At 57.8% G+C, this 15,424-nt stretch overlaps 1 protein-coding gene across 16 annotated transcripts in view; it reads left to right on the top strand.

The window, feature by feature from the left end:
• Window positions 1-15,424, top strand: part of KCNT1 (potassium sodium-activated channel subfamily T member 1) — a 68,023-nt gene that overhangs the window by 34,369 nt on the left and 18,230 nt on the right. For 8 of the 16 annotated variants that reach the window (XM_068656581.1, XM_068656580.1, XM_068656589.1 and 5 more), the window contains 4 exons: window positions 13,374-13,453; window positions 14,084-14,183; window positions 14,972-15,028; window positions 15,341-15,389. In XM_068656581.1, the coding sequence (XP_068512682.1) occupies window positions 13,374-13,453; window positions 14,084-14,183; window positions 14,972-15,028; window positions 15,341-15,389 (286 nt within the window). Of the gene's footprint in view, window positions 1-8,728; window positions 8,771-9,891; window positions 10,620-13,373; window positions 13,454-14,083; window positions 14,184-14,971; window positions 15,029-15,340; window positions 15,390-15,424 lie in introns of those variants that run through there. The other 8 variants (XM_068656584.1, XM_068656592.1, XM_068656593.1 and 5 more) reach the window with 6 other exon arrangements.

The raw sequence follows: 15,424 nt of genomic DNA, 5'->3' as shown, positions 1-15,424 counted from the left end.
GTTTATCTTTTGAATAAGGGGAAAAAAGGATTAGTGCCACCGGGGGCTGGAGGGGTGGCAGATGAAATCCTTCTGCGAGAGATGTTAAAGAGCCACAGGGGCTCTGAAGTTGGATTATGAAATGGGGAGCTGGGGCAGAGGAAAGCCAGTTCCTTTACATTTTTTATAAGTGTTCCATGTTTTTTTTAATATGCCATAAGCATGTGTGAATGGCAGCCCCAAGACTGTAGGGCTGCTACCTGACACTGTTAACTTGTACTGCACCTTCCCTGTGCGGTACAAGGCTGAAGCTTATTGACACTGCCTACAGCACAGCACGCACTGTGCAGGAGCACCATGTTTGCAGTTGGGAGAAAAGATGCTCGATCCCCCTTCCGAGGAATAATTTATTTACAACTGGGAAAAAAAAAAAAAAAAAAAAAGCTACCGTAGGAAATGCTGCAGCCTCTTTCTGCAAGCACACATCTGATATGTACAGGCAGAAACGTGCTGTTTTTTAGGAGGATAAAAACGATGTACATTGCACAGTGTTTCAGAAGAAGCTGGGTCCCCTCGTTACAACGAGGATGCATATATCAGCAATTCAGTTCTCGTTCTGTTTATTTTTATTTTTTATTTTTATTTTTTTTTTCCCATCTCTCCAGCATTTCAGCCCATCCATGCTCTCTTCCCTCTCAGCAAAAATCGCCTCACCTGTGGTTGTGTGCTGTGTATCTCCCAGGATGTGATTTCGGTGCTGTTTCTAGCTCTGGTTTCCAGTGCAAATTAGCACAGTAGGGAGGCTCCTGCTCACAGTGGATTTTACTTGCTTGGCGTTAGGCTGGAAGGAATTAACTGCCTGGGCTGCAGCATCCTCCCGGAGCCCCGTGGTGGGCTGGCAGAGGTAGCAGCAAGCAAGGATTAGGAGGTGCAGCCCCTGGGGAGGGGGCGCGGGCAGGGTTGGCGGCGTGTCCGACCCCCTGGTGCCGTGATGGGCCTGGTGCCTGCTTTGGCACTGGGCCTGGGAAGCAGAGTCCTGCTGTGCCCACAGTGCTCCGAGTGCAGGGCTCTGCCTGGGCATGATGTGCCAGCTCTCCAGATGGCACCGGCGCTGATTTTGGGGTGGGCTTGTTGCCTCCTGACTTGGTGAGGCTGAGGCTGGCGCGTCCAAAAGCTGCGATCGTAAGGGAGGCTGCAGCCGCGTGTCGTGCGGGTACATGGGAACCACGTCCCTGATTTTGGGGGGTGTCATCGTGCTTCGACAGGCAATTTCCGTCTGTGCTCCCAGGGGTGCCTTCGCTGGTTTTGTGCCCTCCTTCCAAATGGCACAGACAGCTCACCCACCCGGCTCGGAGCCGTGCTGCTGGCACCATGCGCTCCCGGCACCCCTGCAGGCGCTGCGATGTGCCCCTCAGCACCGTGCCAGGCCTCTCAAACCCAGATGTGCCAGGGCTGGGACAAGGCTCATTCCTGCAGCTGGGGGACTTGTATGAAATCATCCCAACCCCTGTTAATCAGCTGCAGTTAAACATAGGGATTCCTGCCCAGGGCTTCATAAAGACCCAGCGTTGACCCCAGGTCCCTGGGTTTCCCTGGAAGTCACGGGTTTTGCTGCAGTCCTGTAGCAAGGAGCTGGTGGTGCTGGGGACAGTCCTGGCAAGAGGTTTCGAAGTTGATGGCAACACTTCTGTGCTCCTCTGGCAGCCGGCTGAGCCCAAATTCCTTGACTGCTGAGCTCTCCAGCGCTGCTCCTTGGTAATCAAGTTGGCTGTTATGAGCGAGGTTTGTGCACTCGTATGGCACTGCGTATGCAGGCAACAAAGGGAAGAAGATTGCTTCTGAAATTATGAATACGTCTGAGACGCTTCGTCTCCTCCAAAGCCAGACAGAAGCAGCGTTACCGAGTTAGCAGGAATTGTTGCTGGGAGTTGGGGCTGAAATTGCACGGTGGCGGTGGGAGAAGATGTGGGTTCCAGGATGTTCCCGGGGATGCAGAGCAGCTTTCCAGACAGCTGAAGCCAGGGAATTTTATTCTCACCTACTTTATTTGCCTCTTGTTCTGTCTCTTAGTCACTGCAGCGCCTCGAAGCTTTTAGGGGTTCTCGGTCACAACAAGAGAAAAGGATTTGGGAAGGGATCGGGGAGCAGAGCGCTCCATGGCCCCACACATTGCGCACGGTGAGGCCACCAAAGGGCGCACGGGGCTGGCCCGGGGGGACCAGTGCGAGCAGGCTGGGGCTGGCCAGGCAGCTCTGGGAGAGGTGGCTTCATTCCCAAATGAGATGGGGCTGGTGCTGGGGGGAACTTGGAGAGGGTGGGACAAAATCACAGGGAAGCCAAATTCTCCGCTGTGCTCTCCGTAGGGCGCTGCTGCGGTGCTGCAGGCTGAGGGCTCTGTTTCTGGGAGGCAGCTGCTGGCAGGCGTGAGGATCTGTAAATCTCCGTGCTCAGATCTCATTCTGTGGGCTGTTGATCTCTCTGTATCACCGGACGTGTGGACTTTTTTTTTTTTTTTTTTTTTTAATATTTTTACAAGATAATTGTGTCCTGTTTATGCAGCTCTGCTGGGAAGTAGGGGAAATCCTGGCCACTATGCATCCTGGGGCAAACTGATATTCTTAAGGGACTGTAAACACACCCGTAACGGCTCCGGGTTTGAGGATCTGCCCAAAAAGCTGGCAGGGCCAGGGGCTGGCAGTGGTCCTCCTGTCCTGGATGGTGCGGAGGTTGGGCACAGAGCTCCACAGAGCTTTGGCGTGCCCCAGGGTGAGCTCTCCGGGCGCTCTGAGCATTGCAGGAGCACGCTGCAGGAGTCCTGAACTCAGGCTGCAGGAGCACGAGGTGCTGTTGTTTGAAACCGAATGAAGATGCTAAGGTTTGGGGGAGAAAATGAGAACTAGTTCAGGTTGGAAGGGGCGGCAGGAGCTCTGCGCCCCAGCCCGCTGCCAGGGGATGAAGGCTGAGGTTGGATCAGGTTGCTCAGGACCGATCCAGCCGAGTTTTGGAACCCTCCCAGGACGGAGCTTTCTCAGCCTCCCTGCCTGCCCATCGCAGTGCTTAATCACTCCGCGGGCGAATATTTTTTCTTTATATCTAGTCAGAATTTCCCTTGCTGCGTCTCGAGACTGCTCCCTCCCGTCCTTTCCGCACGCGGAGAGGAGTCTGGCTGCCTCTCGCCCCGCCGGGGAGCTGAAGGCAGCAATTAGCTCCTTCCCTCACCTCTCCTCTGCAGGCTCCGCGGTCCCACCGCCCCCAGCCTCTCCTCGTCTGGCGGTTGTGGTATTTTTGGCACCGAGAAGTGGGGCTTCGCTTCAGCCATGGTACAGGGAACTGAGCAGCAGCCCGGCGAGGAATAGCAGCACGCTGGTGGGAGAGTTTAACCAAGGCTTCTTGGATGCAGAGCGAGAAAACCTCCCAGACGGGTTTGAAAATGTAATTCCTGAGCAATCGATGCGTGGTCTCCCGGGGGGCTGCCAGGCGTTGACAAACAGCTCGTGCTGGGTGTGTGTTTGTCGCCTGATGCCCAGACACGAGCAGAGCTGTGGAAGGGCTCGGTTGGGCTGCTGGGACCATGAAAACCTCCCCATTTAACAGCCGGGTTGCTCGGCGATGGTCTCCATGGCAGGTCTCAGGAACAAGCGCCGGGTGCAAGTTTCACCTGCAGCTTGTGTGTTGCCAGGCTGAACCCCCCTGGGGGAGGACAAGGAGCCAAAAGCGATATTTTTCCAAATTTCTTTTGGCTTTGCTTTAATAAAAGCCTGTGTTGTTTGTGCACCAGCTTCAGGTGAGGTGATTCTGGGGAGAAGGGCTGGCTGCAGAGGGGATGGAGGGTCCTGCCCGGGGCTTGCCCACCTCTGAGGTCCCTCCTTGGTTCATCTGCTGGTGCTCTTTTGGATTTGGCCCCCAGAAAGGAGCTCTCAGGGGGCTGTGCTGGCGGGTCTGTGTGTCTGCCTATGTCTGGCTGTTTGAGCACTGCCTTTGCCATGGCAAAAATTTGCCCCCCGCCAGCCCCAGCTCTCCGCTACCAGGGCTGAGCCCCACTTCTCAGAACCTTCTACCAGAAAAAGAGCAATGCTGGGGCAGGAGGCACCCAGACGGTGTGCTCAGCAGAGTGTTTTTGCATCTGTGCTGGGCACAGCTCCTGCCCTGCTCCTCTGGGGGCTGGGACCGGCGGTGCCAGGCGGTGCGGGCGGCGCTGAGATGTGCCCCCGCAGCGCTGGGTGTGCAGAAAGCCGGAGTGCTGCAGGCTGTGCTGCTGCGAGCTGTCACGGAGGCGACCTGAAAAAAAAGCCTGGCTGGCTCCCTAGGGTTTTGCCTGGGAATCTGGGAGGGATTTGCCCTAAATGGGAGTGGTGGGGATGTCCCACAGGGCTGAGCATGGGGCATCTCCGCAGCCTGCCCCGGCACAGTGAGCGCACCGGGGGTGTTCTCCATCTGGGGTCTGCCTCGTGTCCAGCATCCTGGGGATCCCACAGCACCTCTTCATGCTTGGGTTGTTCTCCTGTGCACTGCTGGGATGCTCTGCTGGGGGTTGTGCATGGCAAAGCAGGGCAAGGGGCTGGGATGCGCCCAGCATAGGGACTGGAGGGGCTTGTTGTGGGCCCCCCTCTCCAACTTGGAGACTGTTGTTGTAAGGAGCTGGTTTGTTTTGCTTGAGCATCTCCTTCCTCCAAGGGGCAGGTGATTGCTCTGCCACCCCAGCAGCGTGGCACTGAATGGGCTCCAGCAGAAATGGGTGAGGTGCCCGATACCTTAGATCCCGAGCAGCACCGGGCTGTGAGCACGCTGTTGGTCCTGGAGGAGAGGCAGCAGCCCCAGGTCCCAGCTGGTGGCACAGGGAGCTGCCAGCAGTCGTGCTGAGCAGAGGAATCGTAAACACAGCCTGCGACTGTTGCTGGCTCAAGCCAGGTGGGTTTGGGGCTGCCTGGTTCCTGCCCTCACCCCAGAGATGCTCCGTGGTGGTGCTCGCCATCTCTGCTTGGTCCCCAAGTCCTCATGTCCTGCCCAGGGCTGAGCTCCCGGCTCCGTCCTGCAGGGTTTGGATGTGTTTCAGTCTGTGTCTGTGCTCCCCGTCCCTGCAGGTCCTGCTGGGTTCCTCGTTCCTGCTCCTCCTGCAAGGTGCCGTGCCCTATATAGGCACCGAGATGTGGATGCAGTGCCAAGCCTAAGGACGCCCACGCTCGAAACGTGCGCTTGGGTTTTTGCCCTGTTTATTTTTGGTCCCTTGTCCCCCGTCAGGGCCCGGCAGGGTGTGGGGGCAGAGCATTGCTGTGGAGGAGGAGGCTGAGCTGCTCGGTGTGGTGTGAGCGAGCAGGACAGACCCTGAGCCTCACCACGGGAGCATCCCTGCGGGCGGCACAAGCTGTCCCCACTGCCAGCCCTATTGCAGGTGGCACAGGGCTGCAGCAAGCAGGGACCCGTGGAGCTGGGGTGCAGCACTGCCTCCCCAGAGCTCAGCAGGGCCACAGGGACCCACTCAGCCCATCAAGGAAGGCAGGGAGACGTGCATTAAAAGCCGCCTCCGCCTCTCAGGGCTGCTTTGCCCAGTGGGCTTGGCACACGGGCGAGCCAAGCATTTCTGCAAGGTCAGGGCTGGCAGTGCCAGCAGATGCTGGGCACCTTCTGCAAGTGGCTCGTAATTCAGTCCCCATCCCAGCCCCCGGGCTCTGAGCACGCTGTGAGCCACGGATCCACCAGGGCTGCTCCGTCCCATCCCGCACGTGTTGGTGGCCAGACGCGTGCCTGCTCCGCTCGCTTCTCCCTTCCTCTTTCTCACTCTTTCTCCCCCTCTTTGCTTTCCTTTTTCGTCTCCTCCCATCTGTCCTTCTCACATCGGGCTATTTTTGTGGATTGGTTTCTCACTGTCAGTATGGTAAGAGCCGTGGTGCATCTCCTGTCTCAGAGCATGCACAGCGCTTTGGGAAGCCTTCCCCAGCGGTTACCTCGTGTGGTTCACTTTAGTCCCCCTGCCTTGCCCCGTCCCCTCCCCAGGAGGACAGCCCTGTCCAGGCTGGGAGTTTCCTTAGCTCCTGACCTCGAGATGCCTCCGAGCCTGGCAGGTGATAACTGAGCAGCCTGAATCTGAGTGCGGTGCTGGCGGGTGATCACTGGTGCCCTGGGGTCATCCGGGTCCCCCTAGTCGAGGCAGGGACTCTTTGCTTGACAATGATGGGAAATTCACAACCAGAAGTGAACTTGCAATACCCATCGTTTACCAAAATACCTCCCAGAAAGCTGCAAGATGGCAGAGGATGCGCTGGGAACTGGCTGGGGGGGAAGAGACCTGAGCGAGCTGAGCGCAGGCACCGCGTGTGCCTGGCAAAGCTGCGCCTTTCCCCCATCTCCTCCATCTTCAAGCACCGTACACACAACGTAGGTATTTATCCCCAAATTACCTGCATGAGGCAGGGGACCCGAATGCCTCCACGTTCCCTGGAGGTGCCGCAGCCTCGGGTGTGCAGCTGGAGCAGGACAGTGCCGAGCAGCTGCGGTGCGGCGTGGGCAGGCGGGTGCCTGCTCGCTCCTGTACACAAGCACGGTTCCTCGCTTGCCTTTGTTCTAATAATAAACGTGCCGCTGTCTCTTCCCCTCCCAAAGCCCTGCCCTCTGCGAGGGGCTGCAGCTCCAGGAGCAGATGACAGAGCTGTCTGCGGCAGCGAAGTTCCTTTCTTTGCTCTGCCTCTGCTCTCTGCTGGCACTGCAGGGAGCCGGGGCTGAGCACCCTGCTACCCAGCCAGGGATTGTCGGGTTACGGGCAGGAGGGGTGCAGCGATGCTCAGGAAGGCTGATACGGAGGAAATAAACAGGTGAACTCAAAGCAGGCTGTTTAAAACCCATTAAAACCTATTAAAATACAGCCTGCAGAAGCAGTGCTGTGCCCTGTGGGTCCCCCTGTCCATCCTCCCTGCAGAAAGTGGGCCCGGCCCTCCCGCAGTAAGCTGAGCCCGCCAACTTTTTGTTAAGTTTTTGGTGTCTGGAAAACAACCCTTCTTCAGGTGAGAATTGGAGTGGGGTTTAGTTTTCCTTACAAATTATTTTCTGTATTTTCTCAGCAATTAGACGGGTTTTGTGAATTCAGGTGCCTGGGGGGAAGATGGAAAGTTTCAGCACAACACCTCGGGGTTGCCTCTTCCCTCTGTGAGCCGGGCAGGTGCTGCTCGGGAGCCTTCGTCCCCTGCCATGGGGAGCGGGGTCTGGAGCAACCCCCCCTTTGTGCCAGCTTCTCACCGTCCAGCTGCCAGCTGCCGGCAAAAGGAGAATTAGGAGAAAATCAATTAATTTGCTGTTTCTTGCCCACAATGTGGCTGCAAGGCATGGACACATCCTGTGCAAAACCCAACGTGTGCCAGGGGGCTGGGGCAGCCCCTGCTGCTGCGTTAATCCGATTTTATGCGAGGGGAGCGGGGCTGGCTGGGCGCCTTCCTGCGCTCTCCTCGCCTCCGCTCTGCAGCTGGAGGAGCTCGGGGATGTTTGTCCCCAAACCTGGGGTCCATCAGTGCTGGGATGGGTGTGGGTGAGAAGCTGCAGGGCAGGGAGTGGGGCTGTGGGGGGCCAGGTCTGCATCCTGGGGGCATGGGGGGGCTGCTCTGCTCTTGCTGTGTCTGGTGAGGGAGGGCTCCAGCCTCACACCTCGGCTTCTCGCTGTGCCTGCTCGGACATCCTCAAACCCTCTCGGGGCAGCAGTCGCACAGATAACAAAGGCAGAACAGCAAACTCAATACATGGCAGGGAGGCTTCTCTGTTAGCTGGATAGCTGGGGAGTGAATTAGCTGTCTGTTGGGCTCGCATTTTAATTGAAATGAGGATTTATTGCTTTTATATTGTTTGGACTCTACTAGAGCGCTGCGGGCTCATAAAGCGTGAGGAGAAATGAAAGAAATCCTCCCCAGGCTGGATCTGCCCCTTTTTCTTTGCTGGTATCGCCTACTTGTCCTGATCGGGTTAAACAAGGCTGCCTCCCCCAAAAGGCAGGAGGGCACTGGCTGTGCGGGGGCTCCCACAGGGTCGCATCCATCCCCTATTGATAGGGGATCATTTTGGCACAGGGGATTCTTTCCTTCGCAGCTGTATTGCCCAGCACCATGCTGCTGTGTGTTATTTCGGTCCAGGGAAGGGTTCTTGCCATGGATGGCAGCGGGGCAGTGCTGTGTGGGGCTGTGGGGCTGCTCCCCAGCTTGGGGGGGAATTTCCTTCAGCTGAGGTGGGCTCTGCTGGGACCCTCAGGGACATCGCACGGCGTGAAGCTGGAACCTTCTGCAGCACCCCATGCTCCTGCCCATCTTTATACTCTCTCCCACCATGCCATCGACACCCCATGTCACCATCATCTTTCCTTTGTGTTCTTTTATTTTCGTTTATTTTCCTTTTTATCATCACCAACCGTGAGCACAAGCTCAGCTCCCTGAAGGTGCGCAGGGATCCCACGGTGCCAGGCGCCCGGCAGCACCCCGAGCGGCACCTTCCCGAATGGAAAATCTTTGCACAAAGTGTGAAATTGATTCGAGGCAGAGCAGAGGCTCATCAAAGAAAACCCAAAGAGCACAAGTAAAGGTTTTTATTTGCAGAGCTGAGCCCGTAGAAGAGCCGGGCACCCACAAAGCCACCCGAGCATCCCCGGGTGCCCGAGGTGGGACCCTGGGGTGACCCCGAGCAGTCCCAGGGCTCGGTGCCAGCTTTCCCTGGCGCTGCCTGGCCACCGTGCCATTTGTTGGACACTGACCTCGCCCCTTGTGATGCTCTCGCCCCGTAGGCCCCACGCCGAGGATTTCAGCGTGGATTCCTCCTTCTCACAGTAAGTGCCGTGCATGCCTGCATGTCGTGTCGGGAGCGGCGCGAGCAGGACGTGCTGCCATGAGCGGTGCTCGGGGTGCTCCAGGCTGCCCCAGCTCCTTCCTTGGCTGCTCCTGGCACCGAGGGTCACGGGCAGCGCCTGCAGAGCTTCCTGAAACCGAAATGGGTCACACCACGGGGAGCAATATCTGCTCGGCTCCTTCCTGGGGCAGGAGTGATATCTTGGCAGCAAACTGGTGATTGCCCATTAGCGATGAGCTCCGTGCGCAGACTCTAATTAAACAATCCAGATTCATCAGCAGAAGCAATTATCGGAGCAGATTCCTGAGTGTCAATCTCCAATGTTGCAAAACAAATAGGGCAAACAAAGCGCAGCATGTTATTCTGTTGCATCTTCTCTTTCTGAATTTTCATATTTTATTTTATTTTTTATTATTGAGAGCAACAGTGTGGCTGCGGGGCAGTGCAGGGCTGGGTTCCCCGTGTGGTCGATGCAGGGACGAGTGTGTCCCTGCCTGGGCTCGTGCTGCCCACGTGTGAGGAGGAAAATCCCTTCCTCACCACCTGCAGCTATCACACCTCGAGGCTGCAAACTCGGCCTGAGGCTGAGCGCCACAGGTGCTGCATGGAGCTGGAGAGGAACCGCAGCATCCTCCAGGGCACGACGAGCCGGTCAGCTCCTGCAGCACAAAGCTCCCTCTTCCCCAGCAGCCTCCCCAGTGAACGGCAAGGAGGAAAATAAGTTCAGCAGCAGATTTCTGCTCTGTTGGTACAGATTTTCCTGCAGCATGGGCAGGGCCTGAGCCATTCTGCCTGGTGGCACGGAGACATTTGTGGAGCTGGTGAATGGGGCCGTGATGGGTGGCTGGGAGGACCAGCCCCACGAGGCGCAGCTGCCCTTGCTGGTGGGCAGCCCCTTTCCAAAAGCAGCTGCTTGGAGCCTGCTTTTTACCAGAATCTTAACAAATCTGTAGTGTTCCCTGTTGGAGCCAGGGTGGCATTACCCAAGCTGTGTTTAATTTGCCGCGGAGAGGTTGGCAATATCGCCTCATTCCCTTGGGCACAAGGCACAAATCTGTAATAATACAGGAGATACCTTGTGGGTTTTTTTCCTCGGTTTATTCCCATGGTAAACAGAGAAAATTCTGAGGAAGCCACTGCACAACAGAGCCCACAGGGCTCCGTTTCGAAGCCGCTGCCTTGCCTGCTCCCGGGGCTGAGCTGTGCGGGCGGTGCGGAGCCGCGACACCCCCTCCTCCCAGCAATTGTTCAATTAGTGCTGACGGAGCGCGGGGGCAGCCTGCGGCGCGCATCTCGCTCTGGCAGGCGCCCAGGTGCTGTAATTGCACCTGATGCATGCACCCGACGTGCACGCAGACGTGCGCCCATCTCCCCTCCGCTGTCCCCAGCAGCTCCCTGTGGTGGCTCCCGGTGTCCCCACGTGTGCTGGTCACCTCCTCCCTCATCCTGAGACGTTCCCTGGGTGTATGGTGCTCCCCAGACAGCTGTAGGAGCAGGGATTGGAGATGCAGAGAGCTGCTGCTACCTCTTCCTCTCTTTCAAGAGCCACGTTTATTCCACGACACATTCACTGCAAAATATTTTCATCCTCGTGAAACAGAACCAAAGCATCCCATGCACGTAAACCCCTCCTCGGGGAGCAGCGGCGAGATTTTGGGCAGCACCCAGGCGGTGCTGGGCGCTGGGTCCCTGCTGGGTGCCGCTCCCGGAGCCGTCTCAGTTTTCAGGCAGCTGTCAGCCACGGGGCTGGAGAGGAGCCGCTGCGCCCACCGTGCCCCCCCGGGCCTCATGGGGACGAGGAGCTCGGGGTACGGCCGCGGCCCCCCAGGGTGAGCCCCGGTTTGGAGCTGCGCTTGTCGCCGTCACGGGTGGGTTGGTGGTGGGGTACGGGGTGTGTGGGGCCTGGGGGGGGTGTGGGTGGGGGCTGGCAGCTGGCCGGGCTCCTCCTTGCCTGTTGTAACGCTGTTGAACAGGGCTGTGCCCGTTTCGGTCTCGTACCCTGCGCTTTTCAGAAGAAATTATTGTGTCTTTTTTTTCAGGAGCTCATCGCCTTAGAACAAATTGTCTCTAATCTTAGATTAATAAAGCACAGTAAATAACCGGGCGAAGAAAATGAAATTGCTCAGGCATTATGGAGTGCATAATAGCAGTAATTACACTGCCAAGCGAGGGCTTGTAACCAAACTTGTACCTCGATGCTTATCGGGGCGGCTGGCGGGGCTGAGCTGCTGCCGCCCCCCCAGGGCATGGCCCCGCAGAGCTGCCGGGTGCTGGGAGGGCACGATCTGGTGCAAACCCTGCAGATGGGGGTCCTGGGGGGCTGGGGATCCTCACTGGGTGCTGTGGGCATGGGGGCTCTGGGGAGAGTGGCTTGGGTGAGCCGGGCAGTGGGGATGCTGAATTGGGGCTGCGAGCAGCGTGGTAGCGCAGCCGGGGTGTGCCATGGGCACGCTGATTTTTATTTTAAACTGAATTCTTGATAGTGAAATTAGAGGATGTGCTCTAAAGGATCGGATCTATTAGGTCCCTATCTGGAAGCGGGATCTGTTGTGCTTTCCTGTGACTGCTGCCCAGTAAAGCCACCACTCGCTCGCCATGGGTGGGACTCAGCCAGTGCCCACCCCAGCCCCACACTGGGGCTGCCCCATGGCAGCAGCCAGCACCCACCTCCCCCCAGGGCCATTTCAGCTGCTTTCCCAGTACTCCTTCTCCCCATTGCCTTGTGGTTCTTACTGGAGGTGTACGGCAACTTCACCGTCAAAGGCAGATCTCTCCTAATCATTCACTTCTTTTATCCACCAGCGTTTATATTCACAGTCCTGCTTTGGGCTGCAGGACTAACTGGCTGGCTGCCCCCAGGGATTTGTGCTGCTTATGGCAGGGAGATGAGCGGTGTCCCCGAGGTCCCCCCACGCTGGGCATTTTGGGGTTTTTAACACGGAGAAGGAGCAATTACCTTGGCGGGTGGCATTGCAAGCTGCCTGATTTATGCCCTGGCACAGCCGAATTATTTGCAAAGTCTGGCTTTGGAAAAGGTTAATGTTAACGTGTTTGAGCTGTGCTTGCAAAGTTCCTCATCCCTCCCTGCCAGCCCCTGAGGTTCTGCTGCCATCCCATCCTGGCCGTGCGGGGTGCAGGCGTTGGGGTTTGCGTTGCTTCGGGGCCAGAGGGACACATTTGGCAACTGAAAGTTTGATAACTCTTATAAAACATTATCCCAACTATCATGCCTGAGGCGATGGTTTTCTCTCCATGTGCTTGCTTTTTGTACATAAGAAGCTTGTAAAGTACAAGCCTGCCTCTCCAACCTGACGAGCAGCTCTCGAAGGGATGCCACGTTCCTGTGGGCACAGCTGGGTGCTAAATGCCGGCATCACAGCACAGGGTCCAAATATTGGGGGCTCCTGAGCCTTCCCCAGCTCCCTGCCCGCCCAGCTCGGTGTTCACACACGGTGAAGGTTTGTTTTCCCGTCTACCACATGATCCTGGCAGCTGCTGCCCCATAAATCACGTCCTTGGGGCCGTGTTTGGCTGCAGCCCGTGCCACGTGGGCACAGGGACTGCGGAGGAGGAAGGCACGGGGCAGGGAATTCGGGGTCTGACACCGTGGTTTGGTGCCCATGGTCTGCGCCTCGCCTGGCAATGCGCCTTGGTGACCTCCAAGCAGTTAAAAAATAGTAATTATAGCAGTGTTTCAGGGGCTTAGAAAATAGAGTGAGAGAGGGGAAATTGCTAAATCTTGGCACTTGACCCCGTTATTAGCGGTGGCACTGAAGAATGGGCCCTGTCCTGCCGGGAACCTAAAGCAGAGCATCGGGCTGCACTGAGCAGGCAGTGTGCCTTATAGCCCTGCCCACGGGAACGATTTGGGGCTGGATTCTGGTTTTGGGTGTACAAGATGGAGCTGGAGGGGGGGGATGTGTCTGGGATGGGAGCGGCTGTGCCCAGTGGGGCTGGGACGAGCGGGGTTGGCTTGGTCCCTCGTTCCTCCTGGTTCAGACCCTGTCTGGGAGAAGCCCCCGGTGGTGGCTGTCCCTCACCTCACCCCAGTGCCACCAGCCACCGAGGGATGCTCAGGGCTGGCTGGCAGCTCCTGGCTTCTTCTGGAACGGCCAAATGCGGTTTCTTAGCAACAGGGGGAATTTTCCTCCTTTTTGATCAGATTTGGTTCTTAACAGCTTCGCTGCCGAGTGTTGCTCCGGCACGGGTAAGGCTGACGTGTGGGACATGGCCCTGGCTGGCTGCAGCCCTGCGAGCGGGCAGGGGGACGGAGCTGGGGGGATACAGCCAGGGGGAGAGCAGCATCCCAGGGGGTGCAGAGAGCTGCACGGTGCACATTAGGGGAGGTGTTCGCCCCCCAGGCTCTAGCTTGGTGCACCTGAATGAGAGCAGAGCCCTTCACCCAAGCTGGAGCCATGCCATGGGGCACTGGGATGCCACCAGTGGGTGCTGGGTTGCCCTGGGGGCAATGGGGCTGCTGGGGATGGCTCCGGGGAGATCCAGCTTGCAGGGGCCAGGGCTGGGTGCTGGGGTCCTGCCCATGCCCCCCGCACTGACCGTCCCCACGGGTGCTGTCCCCGCAGGGTGCAGGTGGAGTTCTACGTGAATGAGAACACCTTCAAGGAGCGCCTGAAGCTCTTCTTCATCAAAAACCAGCGGTCGAGTGAGTGATCCCTGCTCGTGTGGCAGTGGGGACGAGAAACCATTGCCATCTGCTGGCAGCCGGCCCCGTCCGGCCTTGGTGCTGAGCCAGGATTTGGTGCCCAGCCTGGGGCTGTTGCCACCCCCTGCCCTGTCCCCAGCTGGAGTTGGGCACCCCCATGGCCCCTCAAAACCCCTCACCCTCCCTTCGGCCCCGCAGATGAGCTGCCCCTTGACTAATGCTGTTGGAAGCTGTTTTCTCATCAGCTGTCCGGAGGGAGCCCGCTCGTTAATTCATAAGCCCACATTTTCCTTTCCTCCCTGCATCCTGCCGGCTCGTTAAAATGCTGGAGCGTGGCACAACAGGGTGCCCACGGGGAAGTTTTTAATGAAAATGTGATGAATTCCTCACTTGCACTTTGAGTAATAACCCGATCAGCTGGCTGGGGAGGGAGAGCGGATGGAGAGGCTTTGCTCGGCGCCCCTCCTGCACGCTGCCCGCAGCCCAGCGAGGGGGCTCTGCCCATCCCGTGCTCTTCTGTGTCTGCTCCTTTTCTGCACCTGCTGTGCCATGGGGCCATGCCATGGAGCTGTGCCATGGGGCCATGCCATGGGGTGCTGCCTTGCCCACGCCGTGCCCCCTGTGCCACAGGTCTGAGGATTCGCCTCTTCAATTTCTCGCTGAAGCTGCTCACCTGCCTGCTCTACATCGTCCGTGTCCTGCTCGACAACCCGGAGGAGGGCATAGGCTGGTGAGTGCCACCCCACCTGTGGCCAGGGCTCTGAAACCGGGGGCGCACAGCCCAGGCACACAGCGCATTGCCAGGCAGGTGTTTTCTGGATGCCGACGCCCTTGAAGACACACACGTCTGCTAAATCCCATTTAAGTGTTAGGGAATGAAATGCGTTTTGCCAGTCAGATCCCCGAGGTGACGGATGATTCCATCTAGCAGCTCTGCTCCGGGTTTCGGCAGAGCCCTGTTTTTAATATGTCCTTGCTTTGTTTATCTCACATGCAGATTTTTATTTTTATTTTTTTCAAAGGGCTAGGGTGCTCTATGAGAATTAGCAGTTTGATTTTCTCTGTGTAAAGGTTGCAGACGGCCAAGGACATTTGCACTGCCCACAAGTGGTTGCGACTCCGTGAGAATTAAGAGCGACACGGGCAGGCAGCCTGGTGAGGTTTAATGCAGCTGCAATTTGGGGACACCCCCCCGTTAGTTGGGGGACATCAGCCCCTTTGGGTGTGCACATGGTAAAGCTGATGCTGGCCTGTGGGAGCGCATCCCTTGCCAGCAGGCAGGGTGACTGAAGTGTTTAATACTGCTCGGGCGAGGTAGGGTCCTGCAAAAACCACCAGGATGGGCACCAGCACGAGCCTGACCCCATAGGGTGTTGTTTGAGGGCCTCTCCCAGTATCAGGACAGATTGGAGATGCCATCCCCTGAGCTGGGGAGCCAAAGCTTGCACCCCTTGTCTGTCCTTCTGTCCCTCCACTGTCCCACTGACTGCTCTCCCCGGGTTTCTGTTTCTGTTCCAGCTGGGAATGCGAAAAGCAGAACTACACAGTCTTCAACCAGTCCACGAAGATAAACTGGTGAGCTGTGGGATGCTCGTGGCGCTGGGTCTGGCTCTGCTGTGACAGCGGGGACGCAGCGGTGGGCGCGGAGCCTCCCAGTGAGGAGGGGGCTGGAATGGGCTGGGGGCACTGGTGGGACAGGAGCTGAGCTGGGTGGGCTCACAGGAGCTCAGGGACTGTCAGACCCGGCTTCAGGCTCTGCATGGAGCAATGCCAGTAATGAGCCCGCCTTAGATGAAGTCAGAGATGGCCTCGGGCTGGCAGGCAGTGAGGAGTAAAGGCGCTGCTAATTAGGCTACGGTTCGGATCCATCTGCTGTGTTCTTTGCAGGTCACATATCTTCTGGGTGGATAGAAAGCTGCCGCTGTGGGCTGTTCAGGTGAGTTCCCGGCCACGTGGAGGTAACGGTGCTGG

The sequence above is a fragment of the Anas acuta genome, chromosome 20, assembly GCF_963932015.1.
Source record: "Anas acuta chromosome 20, bAnaAcu1.1, whole genome shotgun sequence".
NCBI lineage: Eukaryota > Metazoa > Chordata > Aves > Anseriformes > Anatidae > Anas > Anas acuta.
This window is presented reverse-complemented; position numbering and strand designations above follow the sequence as displayed.